Source organism: Trichomycterus rosablanca, chromosome 24 (assembly GCF_030014385.1).
Source record: "Trichomycterus rosablanca isolate fTriRos1 chromosome 24, fTriRos1.hap1, whole genome shotgun sequence".
Taxonomy (NCBI): Eukaryota; Metazoa; Chordata; class Actinopteri; order Siluriformes; family Trichomycteridae; genus Trichomycterus; species Trichomycterus rosablanca.
Window position 1 is genome coordinate 6,280,122 of NC_086011.1, and position 25,126 is coordinate 6,305,247.

The 25,126-nt window shown below is 39.5% G+C and overlaps 1 protein-coding gene across 9 annotated transcripts in view; it reads left to right on the forward strand.

The window, feature by feature from the left end:
* The window catches only part of LOC134302078 (band 4.1-like protein 1), a 105,668-nt gene that overhangs the window by 56,965 nt on the left and 23,577 nt on the right, over window positions 1-25,126 (forward strand). For 7 of the 9 annotated variants that reach the window (XM_062987100.1, XM_062987107.1, XM_062987109.1 and 4 more), the window contains exons 2-9: window positions 1,688-1,824; window positions 3,430-3,597; window positions 10,973-11,077; window positions 13,716-13,758; window positions 15,584-15,659; window positions 16,602-16,820; window positions 21,566-21,653; window positions 23,155-23,307. In XM_062987100.1, the coding sequence (XP_062843170.1) occupies window positions 1,705-1,824; window positions 3,430-3,597; window positions 10,973-11,077; window positions 13,716-13,758; window positions 15,584-15,659; window positions 16,602-16,820; window positions 21,566-21,653; window positions 23,155-23,307 (972 nt within the window). In that variant the 5' untranslated portion in view covers window positions 1,688-1,704. Of the gene's footprint in view, window positions 1-1,664; window positions 1,825-3,429; window positions 3,598-10,972; window positions 11,078-13,715; window positions 13,759-15,583; window positions 15,660-16,601; window positions 16,821-20,624; window positions 20,735-21,565; window positions 21,654-23,154; window positions 23,308-25,126 lie in introns of those variants that run through there. The other 2 variants (XM_062987102.1, XM_062987108.1) reach the window with 2 other exon arrangements.

The following is a 25,126-nucleotide window of genomic DNA, read 5'->3' on the forward strand; positions in this document are numbered from 1 at the left end:
AAGCTTAGTCTAACTACAATTATGCATTATGATCTAAGAAAATTGGCACTTTATTGCATTAGAGTGCAAATTGGGATGTTATTTTAATGAACTGGAAGCGAGAGTTTAAAAAAAGGTCAGTGTCATAATATGGTCCAGCACCACTCTAATATCCTCTAATGATTCCGCAAAAATAATATCAATTCTGAGCATCAGAGGAGCCATGAATGCAGGTCAAACTTTGTGCTTTTTTTAATGGGCTTAAAATACACCCTTGTTGCATGCCACCTGCTACTTTGCCTTTCATCCAAGGTTAAGTAGTCACGCTACTTTGTGTGCTTTTGCCGAAATATGTTAATGTAATTTGTGTCGAGAGGGCACGTAGAGTGCAGATTTCCTCCTGTGATTGGATTAGACTGACAGCAAAAGGTGTGAGGCCTTTAATTAAAGTGACAGGCATCCCCCCCGAGGAGAGCGCTGTAAATAATAGGGGATGTCTACAAAGGCTTTAACCGGGATGGATATATCAGCCTGAATTCATTTATCATCATAAGAAATTTATTTATTTTAAATACATTTATTGTATACTCATTCCCCTCATGTCTTTTTGGGTCTCCACTAGGTACAGTGGATTCAAAAAGTATTCAGACCCCTTGACACATTATAGTATTGTGGATTTGATTTTGAATAAACAGAATTACCTATTTTGGAATTTTGACCCATCATTGACGGTTAATCACACACAGTGATTTGCACACCTGGATTTGGGCAGTTTAGCCCATTCTTCATGGCAGATTCTTCCAAGCGCTGTCAAATCGGTTGGCGACCTTCTGTGAATTGCCATCTTCAGGTCTCTACACAAATGTCTGGTGGGGTTTAAGTCTGGGCTTTGGCCGGGTCACTCGAGAACCCACTCCAGGGTTGTTTTGGCTGTTTTCTTGGGTCATTGTCATGTAGGGATGTCTCTGTATTTGTCTACGTTGATCTGTCCCTCAATTCTTACCAGTCTCCCTTTTCTTGCCACGGAAAAGCACCCGCATGGCATGATGTCACCACTGTGTGTTTATAGTACTGGTAGTATTAGCCAGGTGATGTGCAGTACCTCTTAATCAGCAGATATAGTGCTTGCTGTTCTCCCCAATGAGTCACATTTTCGTGTTATCAGGTCTGCAAATCTTCTTCCAAGTGGCCTGTCTTGGGCCTTTTACAATGATGATGTCTAATGAAAGTTGCAGTTTCAATCTGAGGTTTAGAAAAGCACGTCAATTGAGTTCTAGACACATCTCTAAAAACATGGTTTCAGTTTATCATTATGGGTGGTTAAGTGAATATAATAGAATGCCATTATGTACAGTACAACGGAATTCTTTCTTTGCATATACCAGCTTGTTTGGCTCTGGGGTCAGAGCGCAGGGTCAGTCGTTGTAAGGGCCTTGCTCAAGGGCCCAACAGTGGCTGCATGGCAAAGCTCTCAACCTTTCAATTGATAGCCCAAAGCTCTACCCACTAGGCTACAACTGTCCCAGATTGATATGTAAAAATACATTTATATCAAATCAAATTCCCTACACAATAAATAGTGCAAAAATGTATGGGTTCCGAATACTGCCTGAATCCACTGTTCTCTGTTTTTCTCCCACCTCCAAGAGAAGATAAAATCCACAAAACTGTGGAAAATAAACCAGTCCATGTTTTTTTTTTCTTGTAGGATAAAGACGACTTACTATGACCACTGAGAAAACTCCTGGGTCAGAGGTAAAGAAGACATCAGAAGATCTATCTCAGAACAAAGGGGCTGCTGGCAGCATGCCCGAGTCTTCTTCAGACGCCAAAATGGCCAGACAGGTGTGGAATATTAAGTGTTTTAAAAGGTTAATGACCTGCCGCGACGGAGGATTATCAATGCTGTCATTAACTCTCAGCTACTGTTTCATTTTTGTAAAGTATAACTGAAATAGCCTTTTAAATAGTGGAAACAATTAAAAAAATACCTTTCTTATTAGGTAATATTTAATCTTTAGTTTTTTTAGATTTTTATAAGATACACTTTCCATATAAATGCAATGTATGTCTTTACAATTACTGACTGTAACCTATTTAAAAGAGTCTCCCATTAAAATCCTTATTGACCAGATATTATTTGGGTAGTGGACCATTCTCAGCACTGTTATTACCCTAACTGACTGTTCTGGTTTAGGTGTATAAGGGCTGCAGCATATCTGGGGTCTTTAAATTCTGTTTCCACTTGCTGGCCACTTTATTAGGAACACATCCCCTGTTAGCACACATTGTAGGTGTACAGGTGTACAGAGACTGGAGCTAATTTCATGCACAGTGTATGCTAATCCTTCTTATGCCTTTGGAACAGCAATATTCTCCTCCTAGCATTTAGGCTAGGGTGTTAAAAATCCCTTATAAAACGGATAGTTCCGGTCCTAAAATCTGATTGGCTGAGCCCCGTTCGAAGCCGTTGTAAAATCCTTGATAAACGCACACCTGTGAACACCTCACATCATTCCATATTAATACGCCACGGAAAAGAAAAAGTGAATGTTATGTTCGCCCTCATGTTGCCCCCAACACTGTTAACGAACTACCTGGGGTTGCGGAAGAATGCTTTTTATAAGTGTTTTTGTAAATAAAAACATTTATAAATTGAACATTGTTGTATTTTATTATATTTTATTACTGCTATGATTTTATCACGGGGAAAGACGTTTTGTGTCATGCCAAAACAACCTTCCCCGTGATAAAATCGCAGTAACGCACGGTCTCTCGTGGCTTATTGCTTTAATCAACACTTCTAAATCTAATACACTTATACTGGTAGTGCACATACTACTATGTCATTACCATGGTAATATCACTGCATGCTAAGAATATTCCATCACTCAATGATCATCCGGTCAGTGGGAGTCATATTTACATTTACATGTTTAGGGTTAAGGTCCATGGTTAAGGGCCCAACAGTGGCAACCTGGCAGATGTGGGGCTTAAACAAACAACCTAATGATTACTTGCCCTTTACCTTAACTGATTAGCTACCACCACCCCAATATACAGTATATCAGCCTTTACATTTACATTTTCAGCATTTAGCAGACACTTTTATACAAAGCGATATTAAGCAATTGAGGGTTAAGAGCCTTTCACAAGGGCCCAACAGTGGCAACCTGGCAGTGATGGGGCTTAAGCCAGTGACCTTTCAATTACTAGTCCAGTACCTTAACCTCTAGGTTATAACTGCGCTATGCAGATTTATTTCTAATTATGGTCTGGATAGAGGGAGACAGCATCCCAGTAACATATGAACAACAGCCAGTTTTTGCATACCCACAAAGTGCATTTATATTGTAGGTGTAATACATAAATGGCCAATAAATGTACACACAAAGGAGCTATGTTCACTCTTAATTCATATTTAATATGACTTGTGTTTCTGGTTTTTAGGACCAAGATGCCAAAAATCCAGATGATCACAAAAGTCCAGATGACTCATCAGAGCGAACAACACCAGGGAAGAGCCCCAAATCCCCACAGAAATCTTCAAAGCGCTCTAAGACTATCCCCTTCAAGGTGACACTAATGGACAGCTCTAACTATGAAGGTCTCATTGAGGTAGGTTGAAAAAAATGATTAAAACAGAAGGTGTGGCATACTGTGAACCTAGCTACTGGGGGGACAGATACCGGATATATAGGAGGGTTGCCAAAACAAGGGTTATATGCAGGCGAATTATCTGCTGTGATGACCTATAATGTGAGGAGCCAAAATACATCATTCAGGTCCCTTTATATGGTCCTTTATTAGAAGCTAACTGCATATGTAATGCCCACAGTAAAGAGCTAATATTTTATAAGCTTGTTGAACCTCCTGTTCCAAAACTGTGGCCATTAATATGAAGTGATAAAAGTCTCTTGGAGTGTTTCTGTGGGACTATATGGCTCTTTCAACAAAAAAATCCTGGCAATTAGTGAATGCCCCAGTTCAGTGAGGTTGAGATCATGCTTAATGCTGAAATCTGTTTCCACAAATTTGGAATATATATTAATAAATATATTGATTTTGTACACCTGTTATAATGACTAAAACACCTGTACTGTAATTAGAAAGGGTGTCCACATACTTATGCCCAACTGGTGTATACAATGGAAAACAAATCACTAGCCAGTCCAGACACCTAGGACAGACTGATTATGTCCATCGGCTTCAATTTTTTACCGAACCTTCATAGCTCAGGTACACAATCAGCTCGTCCCAGGCATCTATTCTGGTGATTTGTCCACCCCTGTATATAGAGATAAGGAACAAAGGCATTTGATAGCTGAACAGTTCCGCTGTTGGATGTTTTTTTTCTATCAGAGTGATTACACAAGTCTGAATATAGGTTATTTATTCTCCAGCCTTGATTGCTTAGGGTGTACATGTGTGTGCAAACTTGATAACAGGAAAAGTACAGGCTGTACAAACAGACTCTACCAAGGACCGGGTCGTTCAGATATGCAAAACGCAGTGTTGTCAATTATAACTAAACGTAAAGCATTGTTTTCTTAAAATGCATGGAATACAAGAGGAGGATTGTGGTGTAAATTAAGACATGTGAGGGACAGTTAGTAATCTGATGTGCTGTTTGCTCCTTTGTGGCAGTTATTGTGTTAAAAAGGAGGGTGTTGCAGAAGCGAAGTCATGATTTCCCATCTGGCCTTTCCTCCATCAATTCTAAACTTACATATATATATATATAATGTGCATCAATGAGCCCATGACCCTGTCGCCGGTTTTGATAGATACTGACCACTGCAGACCAGGAACACCACTGCAGACGGAGAGCCACACCCTGATCAGCATTATTCCCCAACTCTGTGCAGGCGCCATCGATCTTCCAGCAGAGGCTGTAATTGCACCAGTTATGAGGAACCCTTATGAGGAGGTCCGGCTTTCCCATCCCTGAACAACAGCCAATTGTTGTTCATGTGGCCGCCCAGCCCAGCCAGATGGCAGAGCTGAGATTCGATACGATGTATTCAAGATCTCAGCTCAGGTGTGCTAGTGGATTCATAACACTATGGTCTCCATACACTTATAATAACAATATACTGCAGAATTTATGCTGTATGTGATTTGGAATCATTAAGTCTGTCAACCATCCACAGTTATGTTTTTTATTATTTAATTCTGTAGCATTATCTATTTAACTGCAACCATGTTCACCATTAGAGCTTTTCGCTGTGGGTGTGTTTACAATAATAGAACATCCACATATTGCTAATTTTGACTGGCAATGAACCTGGCAATTCTTATATTTCTTAAAGTAAAGAATTAAGATATACTGAATGAAAATCGGTCATGCTGTGAGGCCACAAAGTTCTATATTTTAGAATAATAGACCTTAATAATCGAAGCGAGTTGCTAAAAAGATGTATTTTAGATAAGCTCTATTCTCAGAACTCATTAGCTTGTTCACTCAGGTTCGTCAGAAATCACTAATGTTCACAGATTATGTGAAAACAGATCGATCCAAAGATCAAATACCAGAATATAGAAATTTAAAAAGGCCTAAAATGTCATGCATTGGTGTTATTTTGTTATTATCGGTAGATAATGAAGGTTTTTTCCCACTGAGATCTCATATTCGTTTCCTAAAGATCTATAAAAAATATTTTATTTTTCTGTATTAATGACGTAATTAATTTTAAATCTTAAATTAACAATTAACTGTTGGAATTGCTAATGTGCAGTAAAGCTGTCAGAGAAGCAGGAGCATTATCAGAGCATCAGGATATTACATGAAGCTGCTCAATGCCATGCCGGGGAGAAACAAAAGCATAAATACTATTGTTATATTGAGTAAACAGTGTTATCTTGACATCTCTTTAAATGTATTTTGTTATTTCTAAAATAAAATGATCATAAAGTTTGTGGTTGACCTGTACAGAGCCTTGATGTCAACTCTACTAGACACCTTTGGGATGAATTGGAATGTTGATTGAAAGACAAGCCTTCTCGTCCAACATCAGTGCCTGACCTCGCAAATGCTCTTATGAATAATGGGTCAGAATTTCTGTATTAATGCCCACAGGTTTAGAAATGGTATGTCCAACGAGGACATGGTTAAGTGTCCAAATAATTATGGCCATATAGTGCATGCTACAGTATATTACATTTAGCAGACTATTTTATCCAAAGCGACTTACAGTATACAGTCTAAGCAATTGAGGGTTAAGGGCCTTGCTCAAGGGCCCAACAGTGGCCACCTAGCAGTGGTGGGGTTTAAACCAGTGCCCTTCGGCTTACTTGACCAGTACCTTAACCACTAGGCTACAAGAAAATACTGTCATCTATGTAAGTGCATAGACTCCATTCAGCCTTATTATTTTATACACCGTTGAGGCATAACATTATGACCATATTCCTAATATTGTGTTGGTCTCCCTTTTGCTGCCCCATATGCAACAAACTGTGAGCTTTGAGCTACAGTAATTAGTCTGTTGGATCGGACCACACGGGCCAGCCTTCGCTCCCCATGTGCATCGATGAGTCTTGGCCGCCCATGACCCTGTCGCCGGTTTACCACTGTTCCTTCCTTGGACCACTTTTGATAGATGCTGACCACTGCAGACGGGGAACACCCCACAAGAGCTGCAGTTTTGGAGATGCTCTGACCCAGTCGTCCAGCCATCACAATTTGGCCCTTGTCAAACTCGCTCATATCCTTACGCTCGCCCATTTTTCCTGCTTATAACACATCAAGTTTGAGGATAAAATGTTCACCTGCTGCCTAATATATCCCACCCACTAACAGATGCCGTGATGAAGAGATAATCAGTGTTATTCACATCACCTGTCAGTGGTCATAATGTTATGCTGCTTGGGTGTATATATTCACCCTGACAGTGTTTTTCTTACATCCTACATTCCATATAGTGTATGTACAGATGTGGCTGAACATACTGGTACCCCTCCTCCTTAAAAAACACTTAATTTTCTTTAAATTAGGTTGAAACTAACAGAAGTGTACACTCCCTTCTTTCATTGTCACATATCTTTAGTTCTAGTCTTGCAATACTTAAAGGGAGGCTCTTGACAACACTTCTATCATAAAGACATATGATCTGGCTTCATCAGGCCTGGCTCACTTCCAGTAATTTCAGTCATTTGTTTTCCAACATCAACAGAAGTATGGATAATGGATAACAATGCCACACTAAGTCATTCTGAACACCAGCCAATATCTAATGATCAATTAGCTTGGTGTACGCAATAATAAATCAAACATTTTAATAGATTATAATCTCAAAAGACATCTTTTGCAGCACTAATGGCCAATATCTGTCTTCAGCTAATCATCCACCAACTACATAGTCTCTCTAGGGACAATGAAGAGCTGAGTCGATCATGCTACACAATCATGCTTTACAGTTGTTGAGTGAGTGAAGAGCATTTCTTCAAGTGGGACACCTGCTACCTAGTGGCCCAACTTCTAAGCTACAGTGGTAGACTAGTGGGTTGTGCTTTGGGCTACCAATCAGAAGATTGACCATTCAAATCCAGGTTCTGCTCTGCAGCCGCTGTTGGGTCCTTCAGCAAGTCCCTTAACCCTGGCTGATCCTGCACTCTTGACCCCAGCTTCCAAACCAGCTTGGGTATGCAGAAGAAGTATTTCATTGTACTGTACTATTCATGAATCCTGAATCCATCTGGTGGTATTACAGAAGCATCCTGGCTTTTATGCAATGCTGCTTGAAAAATCAAAGGTCACAGGCATTTGGATATTTTTCTGGATGCCCTGAACCTTTTGATGATATTATGCATTGTAAAACTGTAAAATACCTCAAATCCTATCCTATCTATCATATCTTAAGAAACGATACGGTGTATCTATATTTGCTGAATATCCTCAGCCATACTTAGTCAGACAAATAAAAATACAGGGATATAGGTGAGGGCAGGAGGAGTAGTCCAGATTTAGTGGCATCTAATTTTCACCTCTTTGGATCAGTCAAAGAAGCTTTAAGGGGAAGAAGATTTTCATGTGATGATGATAAAGTAAAATTCTAAATTACATCTATAACACTGAATTGCTAATGTTGGATACCACCCAATATATGGTCTGTAATTTTACCCAAATGCTTAATAAATGTAAAAACAAAAGCTAGTTATAACCCACTTAATGTTAGTTATAATATCTAATTAACTGTATGTGGTTGAAGAGATGAAGAACAAGTGTCACACAGACCCCGCTTGGTAAATGCTTTCAATGTCTAGATAATGAACCACTCTTAACTATCTCATGATATATAAACAAGTAAATCAGAGGGCGAAGCCATGTAATGGACACACCACAATCCAGATCAGATTAAAGTACTTACTTAAAAATGAATGAATGATGCTTTTATTTACATCTCCTCTGTATGATAGAAAGAATTTTAACCCATTCGCTTTTTTTTTAAGCTGTATTGGACTCACTGGTTTGATTATTCCTCCCTACCAATCACAATAGCCAGCGTAAAGCCTATTATTCATGTTACCCTCTACTCCTTAGTATTATCATCACCTCTGCCTTTGCTTGGCCTTTTGTGTCATTAATGATAGGGTAAGATGTAAATGTTCCCTACCGCAGACTCACAGCAGATAATGACAGGGTGGGTGATGCCGGGCTTTACTTGGTGTCGACTTTCACTGTAGGAGTGAGTTGATTCCAGAGCTAATGAACTGCTTTATTTCCTTACCTTCTGTGCCATTGAAGTGGGTGAAAGAAAGAAAAATTCTCTAAAATCTGTAAACAGTCTTGCTACCAGTGGCGGCTGCTGGTCTTTCAACGAGGGGAAGCTCATTGTCGGCTTACATCATAAACTTTGTCAATTTATTTATACATAAATTCTGCCCTCCGTTCCTTTTCAAGAAAATGGCCTGAAATGGGTTGCAGTTTGTCTTTCGACTTCTCTCGCAAAATCCGCGATGGGACTGAAGCTCCCAGTGATTAAGTGAAGGTGTAGATCTCAAAATAGCTGTCAATCAAAACAGGATTCAGCCTTTTGACTGATCCTCCAATCATCTTGCAGAAGCTCAGCGTCCAGACCCGCCCACAGCTCCATTCACCCCCAGAGACGCTCAGCGTCCGGGGGCGGGACAAAATCGTGGCATTTATCCAATGACTGGCGAGTTTCGAAGCAATGAAAAAAACCTTTCCATGCAGCCCCATAGAAGTGAATAGACGCTCAGCTTCTACGGGCAAATGCATTGATGCTACGGGAGTTAACAAAATCGAGTCAGTCGAAACTTGTATTCGAGATGAACGTGTTCTAACGCATTTGTAGTCGCATGAAATGTTAACACAACTGTACATATTTGACCATTTAATTTTTGACATTTTAGGGGAAGCTGAGCTTCCCTTGCAGTCTTAGAGAAATCGCCACTGCTTGCTACTTATTGTTGCCTTTTATACACAAGTGAAAATAAGTTCAATAATAAAACCAGTTAGTCCCAACAGCAACAGCATAATCCTTTAGTTGGGGCAATAACCATTACATTTGTAAGTGATTCAACACATATGTTTTGTAAATTTAAAGTAAATCTATGCACTGGAACTGTATTCAATAAAAAAACTAAAGTGGTTGAATAGTGGTTGAAGCTCTTTATCCAGATGATAAAATTATCTTATTTGGCGACGCCGCATACCAACATCTATGTCGCTGAGAGGCTGAGATCAGAAAGATTAGAAGTGCAAATAAGCTTTTCCTCCCCTCGTTACTGATGCAGTTAAAAAAAGCAAAAAGAAAAGAACTTCTTTAAGCAGCCCACAGCACAACTCTTAATCTGTTTCCATGACAATTGCTACTTTACTGTCACTATGGGCATGGAGCATGGATGCTATTAAAGCAGAACAGCATCAGTAGCAGAAGCATCTGAGACCTCAAGATGCAATCTGTGTGTGTGTGTGTGTGTGTGTGGAATATCACTCCACACAGTGCGTGCTATGCCTCTAGAGAATATGATGAGGGTGTATAGTAGTGATCAAAGCTCCAGTCACAGTGGAGAGGCTTTTCCGTCTCTGGCTTTTAGGTCTTATGTAAGAGCAACTGCCTGATCTTAGCAATGTGACACAAGTGCCCTCCTAAAAGCTACAGCTTTCTCTGGGGTGGCTGAAGTACACAATATTCTTACCGATGTTAAAATCCTTTTATTATTTTTTTACATTTATTTTCCATTGACTGCTTTCTGGTTATAGTCACGTTACGTCCAGCAGGACCCAAAATCACTGGGTGTAAGACAGGAATATACAGATTGGTTGCTAATCTATTGCAGGGCATCTCACAGTTACACATGTACTTACTTACGGCTAGGGGCGTAGCCAATCTGCGATCTTTTGGGACCTCATGGATGAGCTGCCCGCTAACCACTTAAAGACATTTTAAAAGGCCGGACACTTCTGGGTAGATTCATCACTGTTTCAAGTTTCCTCCTTTGAGGATTAAGGCTTTTAGTGTGATTTAGTCCTAGTGCATTAGATATGACTTTGTAACTTGTTCCAGGCAGATATAATCATTCATTCTTTTACCAAGAGGCGCCACCCTGAATTGTACGCCAGTTTATCGCAGGCTATCACAGTTATGCATTTACTCAATGACAAATTTTTGTCGGATGTGAGACGAAAATAGTACCAAAGTGGTTTCCAAATGGCGCCTTACTCAACATAAACCTGACCAGGATGACATATTTAGTTAAATGAATAAATAAAAGATGGGTGGTTTAGCAGGTAGCAGGTAGTTGGTCACCTGTCCTTACCACTATTAAGAAATACTGTATTATTCCAGAATACAAGAGAGAGGTTGGGTTGTTCCTTACCACAACCCCCAACCCCTTTGTCTATGGGGTTGTATTACTTTATTACAGATTGTTAATCTATCTTTTAGTTTAGCTAGTATTGTGTTGAGAAATGCTAGTAATATCATAATAGCATCTCATTTGTTTTGTTTGCTGTTTGTGTGTACAGAAAAACTGCAAGGGCCAGGCTTTGATGGACCTAGTGTGCGAACATCTGAACCTGTTGGAGAAAGACTACTTTGGTCTGACCTTCAGTGAATCGGACAGCCAAAAGGTCAGTATCATCTTAAAAAAGCCAGAATTACATGTTTGTAAAGTTCTATCACTTCTTCAGCTCTTCCTATAATTGTATAGTGTGTGTTCTGAATATCTGCTAGGTCACACATATAAATATAGCACATCGCATAATTGATCATGTTTTTCTGAGCTCATCCACCCCGAACAACCCGAACAAGTTTTCCTAGCTATTAAAAAGCATCTAAAACAACTCTGGTTAGATCTTTGACCACTCTGGTTGTTAGAATGTTTAAATCAAGCCAGAAGTAATATTTCGGAATGGCCTTCCTAAAGTCCTGACCTTAACCTTATTGAGAATATGTGGACTGTAGTAAAGAGTCAGGTCTGTACCAGAAAACCACCAAAACCAGTTCTACAAAAACAGCTCAACCAATTCTATTTATTTATGCATTTCCTTCCATTTTTCTCCCGAATTAGTGTAGTCAATTTGTCTTCTGCTGCTGGGGATCCCTGATTGCATTCGAGGAGGGTATATTTTCTGCTCATGCCTCCTCCGACCCATTCGCAGTCCTTAGCAGACCCTTTCTTTTTGACCATGCTTCTGCACAGGCGCCTCTATCCGCTAAACAGGGTCCTTGCACAGCGTTTGAAGACTCCACCCTATAGTCCGGTCATCCCACCCTAACAGACACAGTGGCCAATTAGATTCTGCTGCAGGCACTGCCAATTGTGACCGATAGATGGCACCCAGCCGACCGGTGGCAACGCCGAGGTGTTCAGAATCTCAGTGATGGTGTGCTTGCGGAATATCCCGGTGCGTCACCTGGACGCCAGCTAAACCAATTCTAAGCTTTTTAGTTCCAGTATTCTTTATTATTCCATCAATCTTTTGCAGTGCACCAGTTCTACTGGAAGGAAAACAGCTTAAGAACATAATACTACCACCACCAAGCTTTACAGTAGATACAGCATTGATGTTTTTTCCATACTTTTGACCAGTGTGGCCAAATAACTCTTATTTAAAATGCTTGTGTGGTATTTTAATGTGTTTAGCAACAAACTTTAGTCAAACTTAAAAAAACAGTGGCAGAAAAGGTTCAAATCCCAAGACTGGCAAGTAATTCTATGTAAACTTATGACTTGTACTGTATTTAATCTGGCGTTGTTTTGTCCATATATAGTTATAAACTTATAATAATTAATGTATAAAGTTAACGTCTTGAGAAAGACAGACAGACCTCCTGCATACCAGAATGCAGTGTAATTTAAAGACTTGTTTATTCACCACAGGACAGTGTATTGTGTGTCTGGAGGGGACAGGGATTTGTTTTAAGTGAAGCAATCTTGGGTCATTATGCCACTGGCAGTGTTTCTACCAGCTGTTGGTTGATGTTCTAAAATAGGATTACTGCATTTTTGCTAAGTGTTCGAAGATGCTCAGAAATTCCACATTACAAACCAAGCAAGCATGCAAACGTGTAAATGAATTAGCAAAAGACTGGCTGATGTTAAAGCTGAGAAGGTTAGGTAGAGGTCATTCTGTTTTTATACTGTTTGTTTTAAAAGCGGGTGGCACGGTGGCTCGGTGGGTAGCATTGTCACCTCACAGCAAGAAGGTCCTGGGTTCGATCCCTAGGCGGGCCGGTCTGGGTCCTTTCTGTGCGGAGTTTGCATGTTCTCCTCGTGTCTGCGTGGGTTTACTCCGGGAGCTCCGGTTTCCTTCCACAGTCCAAAAACATGCAGTCAGGTTAACTGGAGACACTGAATTGCCCTATAAGTGAATGGGTGTGTGTGTGTATGTGTGTCTGCTCTGCGATGGACTGGCGTCCCATCCAGGGTGTGCCTTGTGCCTTGCCCCCCTCCCCCCCATAAGAAAATCATCAAAGCATAAGCTTTGACTTCTTACACTTCTCACAGTCCGGCAGCGATTTTTCACCTCTTGTCGCCCGAATTGCTGATCGCTCATCGCTGTGTTCACACCAGAAGTGTCATTATTGCCTGTAGACGTTTAATTGCCATGGTTATCTGACGGCAAGCAAGAAAACAAACAAACAAACAAGCAAACTACAGTACAGTGTACTTTACTGGCTAGGAAAAACAACCTTCCCACCCTGTTTTTACTACAAATCAGACGTTTTCCGCTAAAAATAAAAATCCGGCGATAATGCACCTACCGCATTGCTCAGTGCTCAATTCCTATTGGTAATTGCCCTATCGCTTTGCTCCCAATTTGCATACAGTTAAACCTTGCTTGACTTTTTTGCATCGCCGACTCCGCCCAGTTCATGTCGCCAGCATACGCACCACCTCCTGTCAGCGGAAATCTCCAGTTCTAATTGAAAATAAATGACAGTCGGTTGTTTTGTCTTTACGCATCGCTGCCGGTCTGAACGTCGGGTAACACTGAACTGCTCTGATAGCGCTAACACAACAGAGCTAATTTAAAGGCACTCTGTGAATAATCAGATAGAAAGATTAGCATTCATCAGTGCATGCTAGGTTACTCAGTAGGGCAGAGTTGCAGGCTGCCTTGCTTTAATTACGATGTGTAGAAAGGCTTCCATGATGGGATTCCATTAGTTAGAAGAAGTGAGGGGAATGAAGGCAGCGTGGTGCAAATAATGGGTATGCAAACCCCAGTTTGATTTCTTTCCCTCTGATTTTTTGTTTTTCAGAACTGGCTCGACCCCTCCAAGGAGATCAAGAAGCAAATGAGAAGTGAGTGCATGGGCATTTGGGATTTGACACGATTGCAAGTGGGTCAAAACATCTTTCTTTTACTGATGATGGGTAAAGGCGCAGTGTTTGTGGTGCCCGGTTGGCGCAGTGGGCTTAGTATGCTAGCCCACCTCCACTGAGCCACGACTTTCAAATCTAAGCTGTGCTTTCGACTCCCTGCTGCTGGCAGAATAACATGTTGTATATGTAGTAGCATGGTTTACCGTACATACTGAAGCTCTCTGTAAGCATCCATCGCTGGCAGGTGGGTGTGAAGATGTGGCAAGTCTGAGGAAGTATGTGGTAGTCTGAAGCCACAAAGGGTGTCATGCGACAGGCAGAGGTTGCCAGATGCACTGGGAAATTAAGAAAATTCTACTTTGGTACAAAAAGGAAAAAGTGCACTGTTTATTGTAATGGGGCGTGCCGTGCCTTGCTACTGAAGAAAGAATGAAGATAACCCAAATACAAGATGTTAAATCAAGGTACAACAATACTGTAGCTGAAAAGCTACAAAAAGTGGATAATCACAAATAAATAAGGTTGCCAAATTATTAGAAAACAAACATTCGCAGCCTGCGAAGGAGAAAGTGGATAGAACAGGGATAGCGCAGAACTGAGAACTGGTTGTCACAATATGCCACCTCAGTCTTTAGAAAGATAGGGAACCTTTAGAACCTACCGGTTCAGACAGTGCACAAGAGGCAACCCAACTGCACCAACTGGCACACCTCATGCATAATGTGGATTTACAGGAGGGACATCATGCCACCTACGGAGAAATCAACTCTTCCAGGGTGGTTCTATCATGAAGCACAAAAAAACCCCACGATACCGGGGTGCATTTCACACACCCCAGCAGAAGACCGGACCAGACCCAGCGGCTGGTCATAGAAAAGCCGATGTGCCAACGAAGAAGCTGGCAGGTGTGGGAGGGAGAAACCATGATATATAGAAGGACTTCCACCTGGAGCAAATTAATGCGCCTTTATGCTAATGAGGCAATTCAGAGACACTGACACATCAATCATATGTGCCTCTGTGCCCCCTCTGTCGGCCAAAGTGGTAACACAGAAGGACATTAATTAAACAGACTTAATGAGCCACATTATCATTTATTTTATGATTCTTGATATTATTAAGAATCTAGAACATCTAAAGAACATTACAATTAACGTGAAATAATCTAAAGCCAAAACATGGTTATTTACATTTATCTTTACTGTTAACAAACACAAACATGATGGACTCACATGTTAAATGGCTTGCATCTGAATGTACTATTACTGCGAGTTAATTTAAGTTATAAATGTTTGTTCCCCTCCCATTACAACTTTCATACCCTTTAAATTGACCATTTTATCTGTCTGTCTGTCTGTCTGTCTGTCTGTCTGTCTGTCTGTCTGTCTGTCTGTCTAACTACCTACCTACCTACCTACCTACCTACCTACCTACCTACCTACCTACCCATCTATCTATCAAATATATGAGCTACAGCTTTAGTAAACTGAGTAAATTGCAGTCGTCAGCCACACTGCACCTTGTTGCCTTCATATATCAAGGCCTATCATTCACCTAGCAGTGAACTGGAACTTCTGTAGACTAAGGAACAGTATCATAATAAAAAATCCTAAAATTTTACACCTCCATTGTAAATTTATCCAGATGCTCAGCCACATCGCTGCTTCACTTCAGTCTTTAGTTCCTGTCCTTCCTGTGTGAATGACTAAGCAGATTCATTCTGTCTGACCTTCACTTTTACTAGATGACCGTAAGCTATGATGGATGAATTTATATGATGTGATATATGTTTGTACGTCCTCAGCTTCTCCTTGGCATTTTGCTTTCGCTGTCAAATTCTACCCCCCGGATCCCTCTCAGCTCACGGAGGACATCACCAGGTACGAGACAAACTAAATTTATCATTCAGACTACATCTTTCAGTATAAACAGGAGGTTCAGTATTTTACTCGTGGTGGGATTTGGCACTGAATTTATTTTGAAATGGTTTGGAGCTTTACTTCTGTGAACTCAAGAACTCAAGGAAATAAGCACTACAGTAAAACTAAAAGGGATTTTTTTTTTTTTTTTGCCTCATGGTGTAGCGGAATATTCCGCTAGCACACCAGCGCTGGGATTCTTATCTCCCCGAGTTCGAATCTTGACTCTGCTACCGGTCGGCTGGGCACAATGTGCCTGTAGCAGTCAAAAATTGACCTCTAGTCTGCTGGGTGGGAAAAGACCGGATAATAATAAGGGGGTGGGGTAGGATTATAAATGCTATGTAAGGACCTTGGTTGCCCAGGGCGCCTGTACAGAAGTGTCCAAGGAGGGTGTGTCTTGACTGACACACACTCCCTCTGATGTATTAATCCCTTCTTATTCACCCATACTTGGTGGATTTGCACGTGAGGTAGGGTTCACGTACAGAGAGCCACGCCCCGATATCTGCCCTCCTCTACTTTTTGTACAGGGGCCCTGGGCAACCAAGGACCTTAAGCAGCCGTGATAACCCCACCCCTTTTTCCGATCTTTCCCACCCAGCAGACTGGAGGCCAATTTTTCCTGCTGCAGGCATTAGTCAATTATGCCTGCTAAAGGGCGCCCAGCCAGCCGGTAGCAGAGCCGATATTCAAACCCCGGGAGTTCAGACTCTCGGCGCTGGTGTGCTAGTGGATTGTCCCGCTGGCCCACCTGAACGCCCCACAGGAATTTTATTTTGATGATGTTTAATACTGTATTCCATTTGCTTTGACTTATGTTTGTTAGACAATTAAAAGCACATATAGTACAGAGCATCATGAGCCTTTAACTTCACCTTATACTTTTCCACTTTCTCGTAGGTTCTACTTGTGTCTGCAGCTTCGCGATGATATATTATCCGGACGTCTTCCCTGCTCGTTCGTCACTCATGCTCTGCTAGGCTCCTACACCGTCCAGGCTGAACTCGGAGACTACGACCAGGATGAGCACGGCTCAGAATACATCACTGACTTCCACTTCGCCCCAAACCAGACCCGAGAACTAGAGGAGAGAGTCATGGAGCTGCATCGTACCTACAGGTAAGAAAAGCACGAGATCCTTCTTGTTGTCACAGGTCGTCACAAGATGAGTTGTTGTTGTCTTAAAATAAAGAACAGTGTAAACCCAGATTCACTTTTGTACTTTTTCTTGGATCTTTTGTTGTTTAGCTTGATTGATACAATTGGGAAACAGTTTTAAAATCCTGGCTGGAGTCCCAGGAACCAATATTGAATCTGTCTGAAAAAAACAAAGAAAATATTGGTATACCATGGAGAGCTTGGGATTATGGGGGTTTCTGTACTTCTTTTTAGAAATAACTGCCACTCTTTTGAGGCTTTTCACAAGAGAAGTATGCTGTGGGAATTTGTGCCCATTCAGTCAAAAGAGCATTTGTATGGCTGGGCTGATGATGGCCAAAAAAGGCTTAACTGATGTTCCAGTACATTCCAAAGCTGTTCAGTGGGGCTGAGGTCAGGTGTTGATGGTCATGCTGAAACAGGAAAGGGTATTCCCTAAAGTGTTGCTGCAAAACAGGAAGCATACAATTTAATAAAATTGTGATATAAGTGTGCGTGTGTGTGTAAACCAATTACATCTACAGATGAGGTCAAAGGTTGATTTCGCAGCAGGTTATCAAAGTTTGAGCCAAATTATTTTTGCAAATAGACAGTAAACTTTTAATTATCATTAAGAGTGAAAAGAGACACCACACCGCACCACACCACACCGCACCACGCCAAGTAAATTATGTTCAGTCCCACTTTCCCTAATCACTGTCTGCAACCTGGCAACCCTACATTCCACTTTCTCTAATTAAATCACTTTTAATGAACATTTACATTTTAAGAAGGTCTGATGTCATTAATGCAAATTGTTTTGTCTTGTGGGATGTTAATGTGGAGTTTGTTTTTGAGCTGTGTGATGTGTTTTTGGTTGTGTGATTATTACATGAGATTTGTTTTTGTTTTAAAATATTTATATGTGGGGTTTGTTTTTGTTTTAATCAAATTTTAAGTGGGATTTGTTTTTGTTTTGAAGGATTTATATGTGGGGTTTGTTTTTGTTTTGAGGGATTTATATGTGGGGTTTGTTTTTGTTTTGAGGGATTTATATGTGGGGTTTGTTTTTGTTTGAGGTATTTATATGTGGGGTTTGTTTTTGTTTGAGGGATTTATATGTGGGGTTTGTTTTTGTTTTGAGGGATTTATATGTGCGGTTTGTTTTTGTTTTGAGGGATTTATATGTGCGGTTTGTTTTTGTTTGAGGGATTTATATGTGGGGTTTGTTTTTGTTTGAGGGATTTATATGTGGGGTTTGTTTTTGTTTTGAGGGATTTATATGTGCGGTTTGTTTTTGTTTGAGGGATTTATATGTGGGGTTTGTTTTTGTTTGAGGGATTTATATGTGGGGTTTGTTTTTGTTTTGAGGGATTTATATGTGGGGTTTGTTTTTGTTTGAGGTATTTATATGTGGGGTTTGTTTTTGTTTTGAGGGATTTATATGTGGGGTTTGTTTTTGTTTTTAAGGATTTATATGTGGGGTTTGTTTTTGTTTTGAGGGATTTATATGTGGGGTTTGTTTTTGTTTTGAAGGATTTATATATGGGTTTTTTTTTTTGAGGGATTTATATGTGGGGTTTGTTTTTGTTTTGAGGGATTTATATATGGGGTTTGTTTTTGTTTTGAAGGATTTATATGTGGGGTTTGTTTTTGTTTTGAAGGATTTATATGTGGGGTTTGTTTTTGTTTGAGGGATTTATACGTGGGGTTTGTTTTTGTTTTGAAGGATTTATATGTGGGGTTTGTTTTTGTTTGAGGGATTTATATGTGGGGTTTGTTTTTGTTTTGAAGGATTTATATGTGGGGTTTGTTTTTGTTTGAGGGATTTATATGTGGGGTTTGTTTTTGTTTGAGGGATTTGTATGTGGGGTTTGTTTTTGTTTTGAGGGATTTATATGTGGGGTTTGTTTTTGTTTTGAGGAATTTATATGTGGGGTTTGTTTTTGTTTTGAGGGATTTATACGTGGGGTTTGTTTTTGTTTGAGGGATTTATACGTGGGGTTTGTTTTTGTTTGAGGGATTTATATGTGGGGTTTGTTTTTGTTTGAGGGATTTGTATGTGGGGTTTGTTTTTGTTTTGAGGGATTTATATATGGGGTTTGTTTTTGTTTTGAGGGATTTATATGTGGGGTTTGTTTTTGTTTTGAAGGATTTATATATGGGGTTTGTTTTTGTTTTGAAGGATTTATATGTGGGATTTGTTTTTGTTTTGAAGGATTCATATGTGGGGTTTGTTTTTGTTTTGAAGGATTTATATGTGGGGTTTGTTTTTGTTTGAGGGATTTATATGTGGGGTTTGTTTTTGTTTGAGGGATTTATATGTGGGGTTTGTTTTTGTTTTGAAGGATTTATATGTGGGGTTTGTTTTTGTTTGAGGGATTTATATATGGGGTTTGTTTTGGTTTTGAAGGATTTATATGTGGGGTTTGTTTTTGTTTTGAGGGATTTATATGTGGGGTTTGTTTTTGTTTGAGGGATTTATATGTGGGGTTTGTTTTTGTTTTGAAGGATTTATATGTGGGGTTTGTTTTTGTTTGAGGGATTTATATGTGGGGTTTGTTTTTGTTTTGAGGGATTTATATATGGGGTTTGTTTTTGTTTTGAAGGATTTATATGTGGGGTTTGTTTTTGTTTTGAAGGATTTATATGTGGGGTTTGTTTTTGTTTTGAAGGATTTATATGTGGGGTTTGTTTTTGTTTTGAGGGATTTATATGTGGGGTTTGTTTTTGTTTGAGGGATTTATATGTGGGGTTTGTTTTTGTTGTGAGGGATTTATATGTGGGGTTTTTTTTTGTTTTGAAGGATTTATATGTGGGGTTTGTTTTTGTTTTGAAGGATTCATATGTGGGGTTTGTTTTTGTTTGAAGGGATTTATATGTGGGGTTTGTTTTTGTTTTAATCAAATTTTAAGTAGGATTTGTTTTTGTTTTGAGGGATTTATATGTGGGGTTTGTTTTTGTTTTGAGGGATTTTTATGTGGGATTTGTTTTGTGGTATTTGTTTTTGTTTTAAGGGAATTTTATGTGGGGTTTGTTTTTGTTTTAAGGGATTTATATGTGGGGTTTGTTTTTGTTTTAATCAAATTTTAAGTAGGATTTGTTTTTGTTTTGTGGGAATTTTATGTGGGATTTGTTTTTTAAGGGATTTTTATGTGAGGTTTGTGTTTGTGTTGTCATATTTTCGTATTTGTTTTAGTTTTAAAGGAACTTTTATGTGGGATTTGTTTTGTGGTATTTGCTTTTTTTTTAAGGGACTTATGTGGGGTTTGTTTTTGTTTTAAGCAATTTTTCAGTAGGGTTTGTTTTTGTTTTGAGGGATTTGTATGTAGATAGATAGATAGATAGATAGATAGATAGATAGATAGATAGATAGATAGATAGATAGATAGATAGATAGATAGATAGATAGATAGATAGATAGATAGATAGATAGATAGATAGATAGATAGATAGATAGATACTTTATTAATCCTAGATGGAAAGTCAAGTATTACAACAGCTGAAGGTACAATCAGAAAAAATTAGTATATGTAAAAAAAATTATGCGGGATTAGTTTTAGTTTTCTGGTATTTTTTATGCTGGATTAGTTTTAGTTTTGGGGTATTTTTATGTGGCATTACTTTTAGTTTTAAGGTATTATTATGCAGGATTTGTTTTAATTGTAAGGAATTTCTTTCTATGTGGGATTTCTATCTTATATGACTTTTATTTTTATGTTGTGGGATTTGTTTTGTCTGGTATGATTTTTTGTTGGATTTGTTTTTGCCCTCTCAAATCTTGTTTTGTGTTTTCGGCCTCCACCCTAAACGCATGTGGAAACACGAGGGTTTAAATACACAAACAAAACAACAAAACAAATGCCAGGTGGAACTAAAAAACTACAGCATCAATGGTAAGGAGAACAGAAAACAGTAAGCGTAAAAATAAAGTAGGCTAAAATAGAACGGATAGTACATGAGTATGAATGGTGAACGTTAAAAGAATCAGGGTCAATGTGTCACACTCTTCAGGTCACAATAGTGAGGAGCTGATATGTATCAGATATTGGTATGAAACAGAATGGGTGTTGAGAAATGAAGTGATAAATCTCTTCACACTGCACATATGAACTAAACAAAGTTTACTACATCAGTAAAAGATCTGAGCTACTTTTACTGGTATTCTTAACACTAGATAAGTCATGGCCTTTTTATAGCTGCATAAGCCAAACCATTGGTGCCTTTTTAAAATTCAGGAGTTTAAATGAATTATAATAATGAAATAATGAATTTTGTTCACAGAGACTTTGGTTGAACACTCTCATCTCACAGAACACTTTACACTGTATTAAAATCAATATTTTTGCCTTACATAATCTCTCAAATGTTTGCCCTATGAAACTCACATATGCTTCATGCTTCCTACATCTAGAGTTCTACACTATATCACAAACGTCATGCCAACAAACACCACTCTCATAAACATCTGACATTCTAGTTGGGCAGAAACCAATACAGACCGGCTCTTTGAGTCATACTGAGTCAGAGAGTCGATAAGCCACGCAGTCAGGGCGCTCGTGATTGGCATCTTGTGTTGAAACCCCTCAGGCACAGAGAGAGGTCTCTCTTCCTTATTGGAACTGGCACAGAACCCCTGGCTAGCATGTTTATTCTGCTATCAGTAATGCCGCACGGAACATTTCCCACTGTTTTTAAGGCGTCGCTGTTTTTATCTCCTCGTTCAGGGGCATGACGCCTGCTGAGGCAGAAATGAACTTTCTGGAGAATGCCAAGAAGCTGTCTATGTATGGGGTCGACTTGCATCATGCCAAGGTACGATGAGGCGCTTCAGTTTCTAATTTTGGTTTAGTTTTTTAAGAAATCGATATTTTTAGGAGTAACAAAGTTTCTACACAGTTTTGGAAGAAAGATTTCTGAATCTATTTGTTTTAAAATGCTGATCTTTATCTAAGGGGCGGCTCGGTGGCTCAGTGGGTGGCGCTGATGCCTCACAGCAAGAAACATGGGTTTGATTTTCTGGCAGGGTGGACAGGGTCCTTTCTGTGAGAAGTTTCTTCCTTTGTCAATGTGGGTTTCCCACTAGTCCAAAGACAAGCTCTCCGGTCAGTTGGAGCAATTCATAAAATTCCCCTAAATATGTGGGTGTGTGTGTTTGTACCCTGTGATGGACTGGCGATTTGTCTGGAGTGTTTCCCGCCTTTCGCCCAATTAATCAGCCCTGACCAGGTAAAAGAAAATGAAGGAATGAAATAATTATCTTCATTAAGGCCATATTTAAAACTGATTAATTACACAAACCTTATTTAATCTGGTCTTCAAATTAAGGTCCTAATTGGGAACTAGAGGTTTACCACTCCTGAGAACAGAGGTGCAAATTTCTCTGTAAAATAAAAATATGTAAAGTTGAAAGATGCTACAAAAGCATTTGACCTAGATTAATACATTGTCCACAGATGGGAAAAATGATACTGTTGCTATGCATCGTAGGTGTGGGCGTCCTGCAGAGATTACCCTAAAAGCACTACAGCAATAAAGAACACCCAAATCCCCAAAATCCATGAAAATCTATCTGGCCCACCATTGCCAAGTCACCAAAGTTCTTCAAGGCCCTTAACCCTTGGTTGCTTGCATCCCATACACAATTGTAATACATGTACATGTGTGGCCTATAGAAATATGTATACTTATGTATGTGTAACATATATATAAACGTATATCTACATATATTACATACACCGCCTAGGCATAACATTATGACCACTGACAGGTGAAGTGAATAACACTGATTATCTCTTCATCACCTGTTAGTGGGTGGGATATATTAGGCAGCAAGTGAACATTTTATCCTCAAACTTGATGTGTTAGAAGCAGGAAAAATGGGCGAGCGTAAGGATTTGAGAGAGTTTGACAAGGGCCAAACTGTGATGGCTAGACAACTGGATCAGAGCATTTCCAAAACTGCTGCTCTTGTGGGGTGTTCCCGGTCTGCAGTGGTCAGTATCTATTAAAAGTGGTCCAAGGAAAGAACAGTGGTAAACCGGCGACAGGGTCATGGGCGGCCAAGACTCATTGATGCTTAGATTGCTGAAGAAGTTAATGCTGGTTCTGATAGAAAGGTGTCAGAATACATAGTGCATCACAGTTTGTTGTGTATGGGGCAGCAAAACGGGGACCAACACAATATTAGGAAGGTGGTCATAATGTTATTCCCGATTGGTGTACATAAATGTGCTCATACATGCCGACAGTGTGTGTTCATGGATCATTAATACTACCTTCTTTCACATTTTGCTTGGCTGCTTCTGTGAGGTAGGACTCAGAAGGGATCGAAATCATGCTCGGCGTCTGCGCCAACGGCCTGCTGATATACCGGGACCGGCTAAGGATCAACCGCTTTGCCTGGCCCAAGATCCTGAAGATCTCATATAAGAGGAGCAACTTCTACATCAAGATCCGCCCAGGAGAGGTACTGCTAACTTTTCTTTTGATGTCTCTGCTTGGCTTTGTGGACTAATCTTCTTCTTTAAAGTGAAAATAAGGTTGTGAAAAGTAAAGTGTAAGAAGTATTTTGAGAACTTAAAGTTAGTCTTAGTCACTTCTACTGCACTATTCTGAAAGACAACCCAAAATCACATCTTTACCCCTGCATTACAGTTCACTAAATAATTTTAAAAATGTAAAAGAGAGATTTACCATGTACTTAGCATGACAAAAACTGAATCAAGATGTCATATATGTCATGAGACAATCACTTCTGATTCTAATTAGCTCGTTTGCTATATTCAAACATGATCTACAGTACAGTACTCATAGTTATTATTGTATATTTTAAAATATTTAGCCAATGGCCGCTCAGGTGGCGCAGCGGTAAAATACCCTAGCACACCAGAGCTGTGATTTTTAATACATTGTATCGAATCTCAGCTCTGCCATCTGGCTGGGCGGCCACATGAACCCCGATTGGCTGTTGTTCAGGGTGGGATGAGCCAGACCGGGGTTCCTCATAACTGGTTCAATTGATGGCGTCTGCACAGAGTTAGAGAATAATGCTGATCAGGGTGCGGCTCTCCGTACACAAGGCTGATCCCCATTTGAACTCGCCTCGTGCAGGTGAAAAGAGGCAGTCGGTACTGCGCACGTGTCGGAGGGGGCGTGTCTGTTGCGAAGCTCCTCAGTCAGCGGTGGAGGGTTGTATCGGTAAAGGTGAAGCGTAACGCAAACAGGGTAATTGGATACGACTAGATTAGGGAGAAAATTGGGGGAAAAAATCTAAGGGAAAAAATATTTAGCCAATATTAAGTAATTATTTTACTTAGTCAACTACCTTATAACAGAATATATTTTCAGTATTAAAACCTATTTAGTATGAAAATCGGGGCTTCTTTAATTTATTTAATTTCTTTATTTTATATATATTTATAAAAAAAACTGTTGTATTTAAGCAATAAAACACTTGAGGTCCTATGTGACCAAGAATAACATAATAGCTGTGATGATCTACAGCACTCATATTAATATGAACAACATATTGTATTTTTTTTTCAATATGCCACTGTAGACAACAGTACAAAAACAAGATCATTAAAAGTCAAAGACCGTTAATTAAAGTGCTTATTTTTTTGCATTTTACTGTAATTTAATGTAATTATTTTAATTACAAATCATGGAATCAGCATTTACTTTAAAAGCAGCAAAAACACATAAAAAATTCTTAGCATTTGGCACAACTGAAGAGCAACCGTGTCGATTCCTTTTGTACAAAAGGTCAGACTTCCTCAAGTCTTACTCCAACATTTAAAATTTTAAATCATTTTTCTAAACAAGAAGAGGCTTTCATCATGGTTAAATGGAAGGTTTGTACTGGACGTTGACCAAAATTGCATCATATGTTTCTAAACCATGATCATGTTGACCAAAAATGACCACACCATCAGAGGATCAATACATACAGCTTAGTTTCTGAATGACAGCCCAGTAACTAACAGAATGAGCTGAATGATGAGTGCTCCAATTAGCCAAACCACAGATTTAAACAAGTCACAGTCTCTAAACCACCTCACAAGAAGATAAACAAGACAAATCACTTGGCGTCAGCGAAGACATACAAATATTTCACAGCAGATGAATGAAAGAGTCTTACTTATTTACTGATGAATCCAAGTTGGGATTTATTGAAGTAACAGAAGGGTTTATGTACGGAAGAAACCATTGGTAGTGGGACTATCTGAGATTTGGGATGTTTTGGCTCCTGCACAGGATTATAAGATGTAGTACTCCATTCTTCT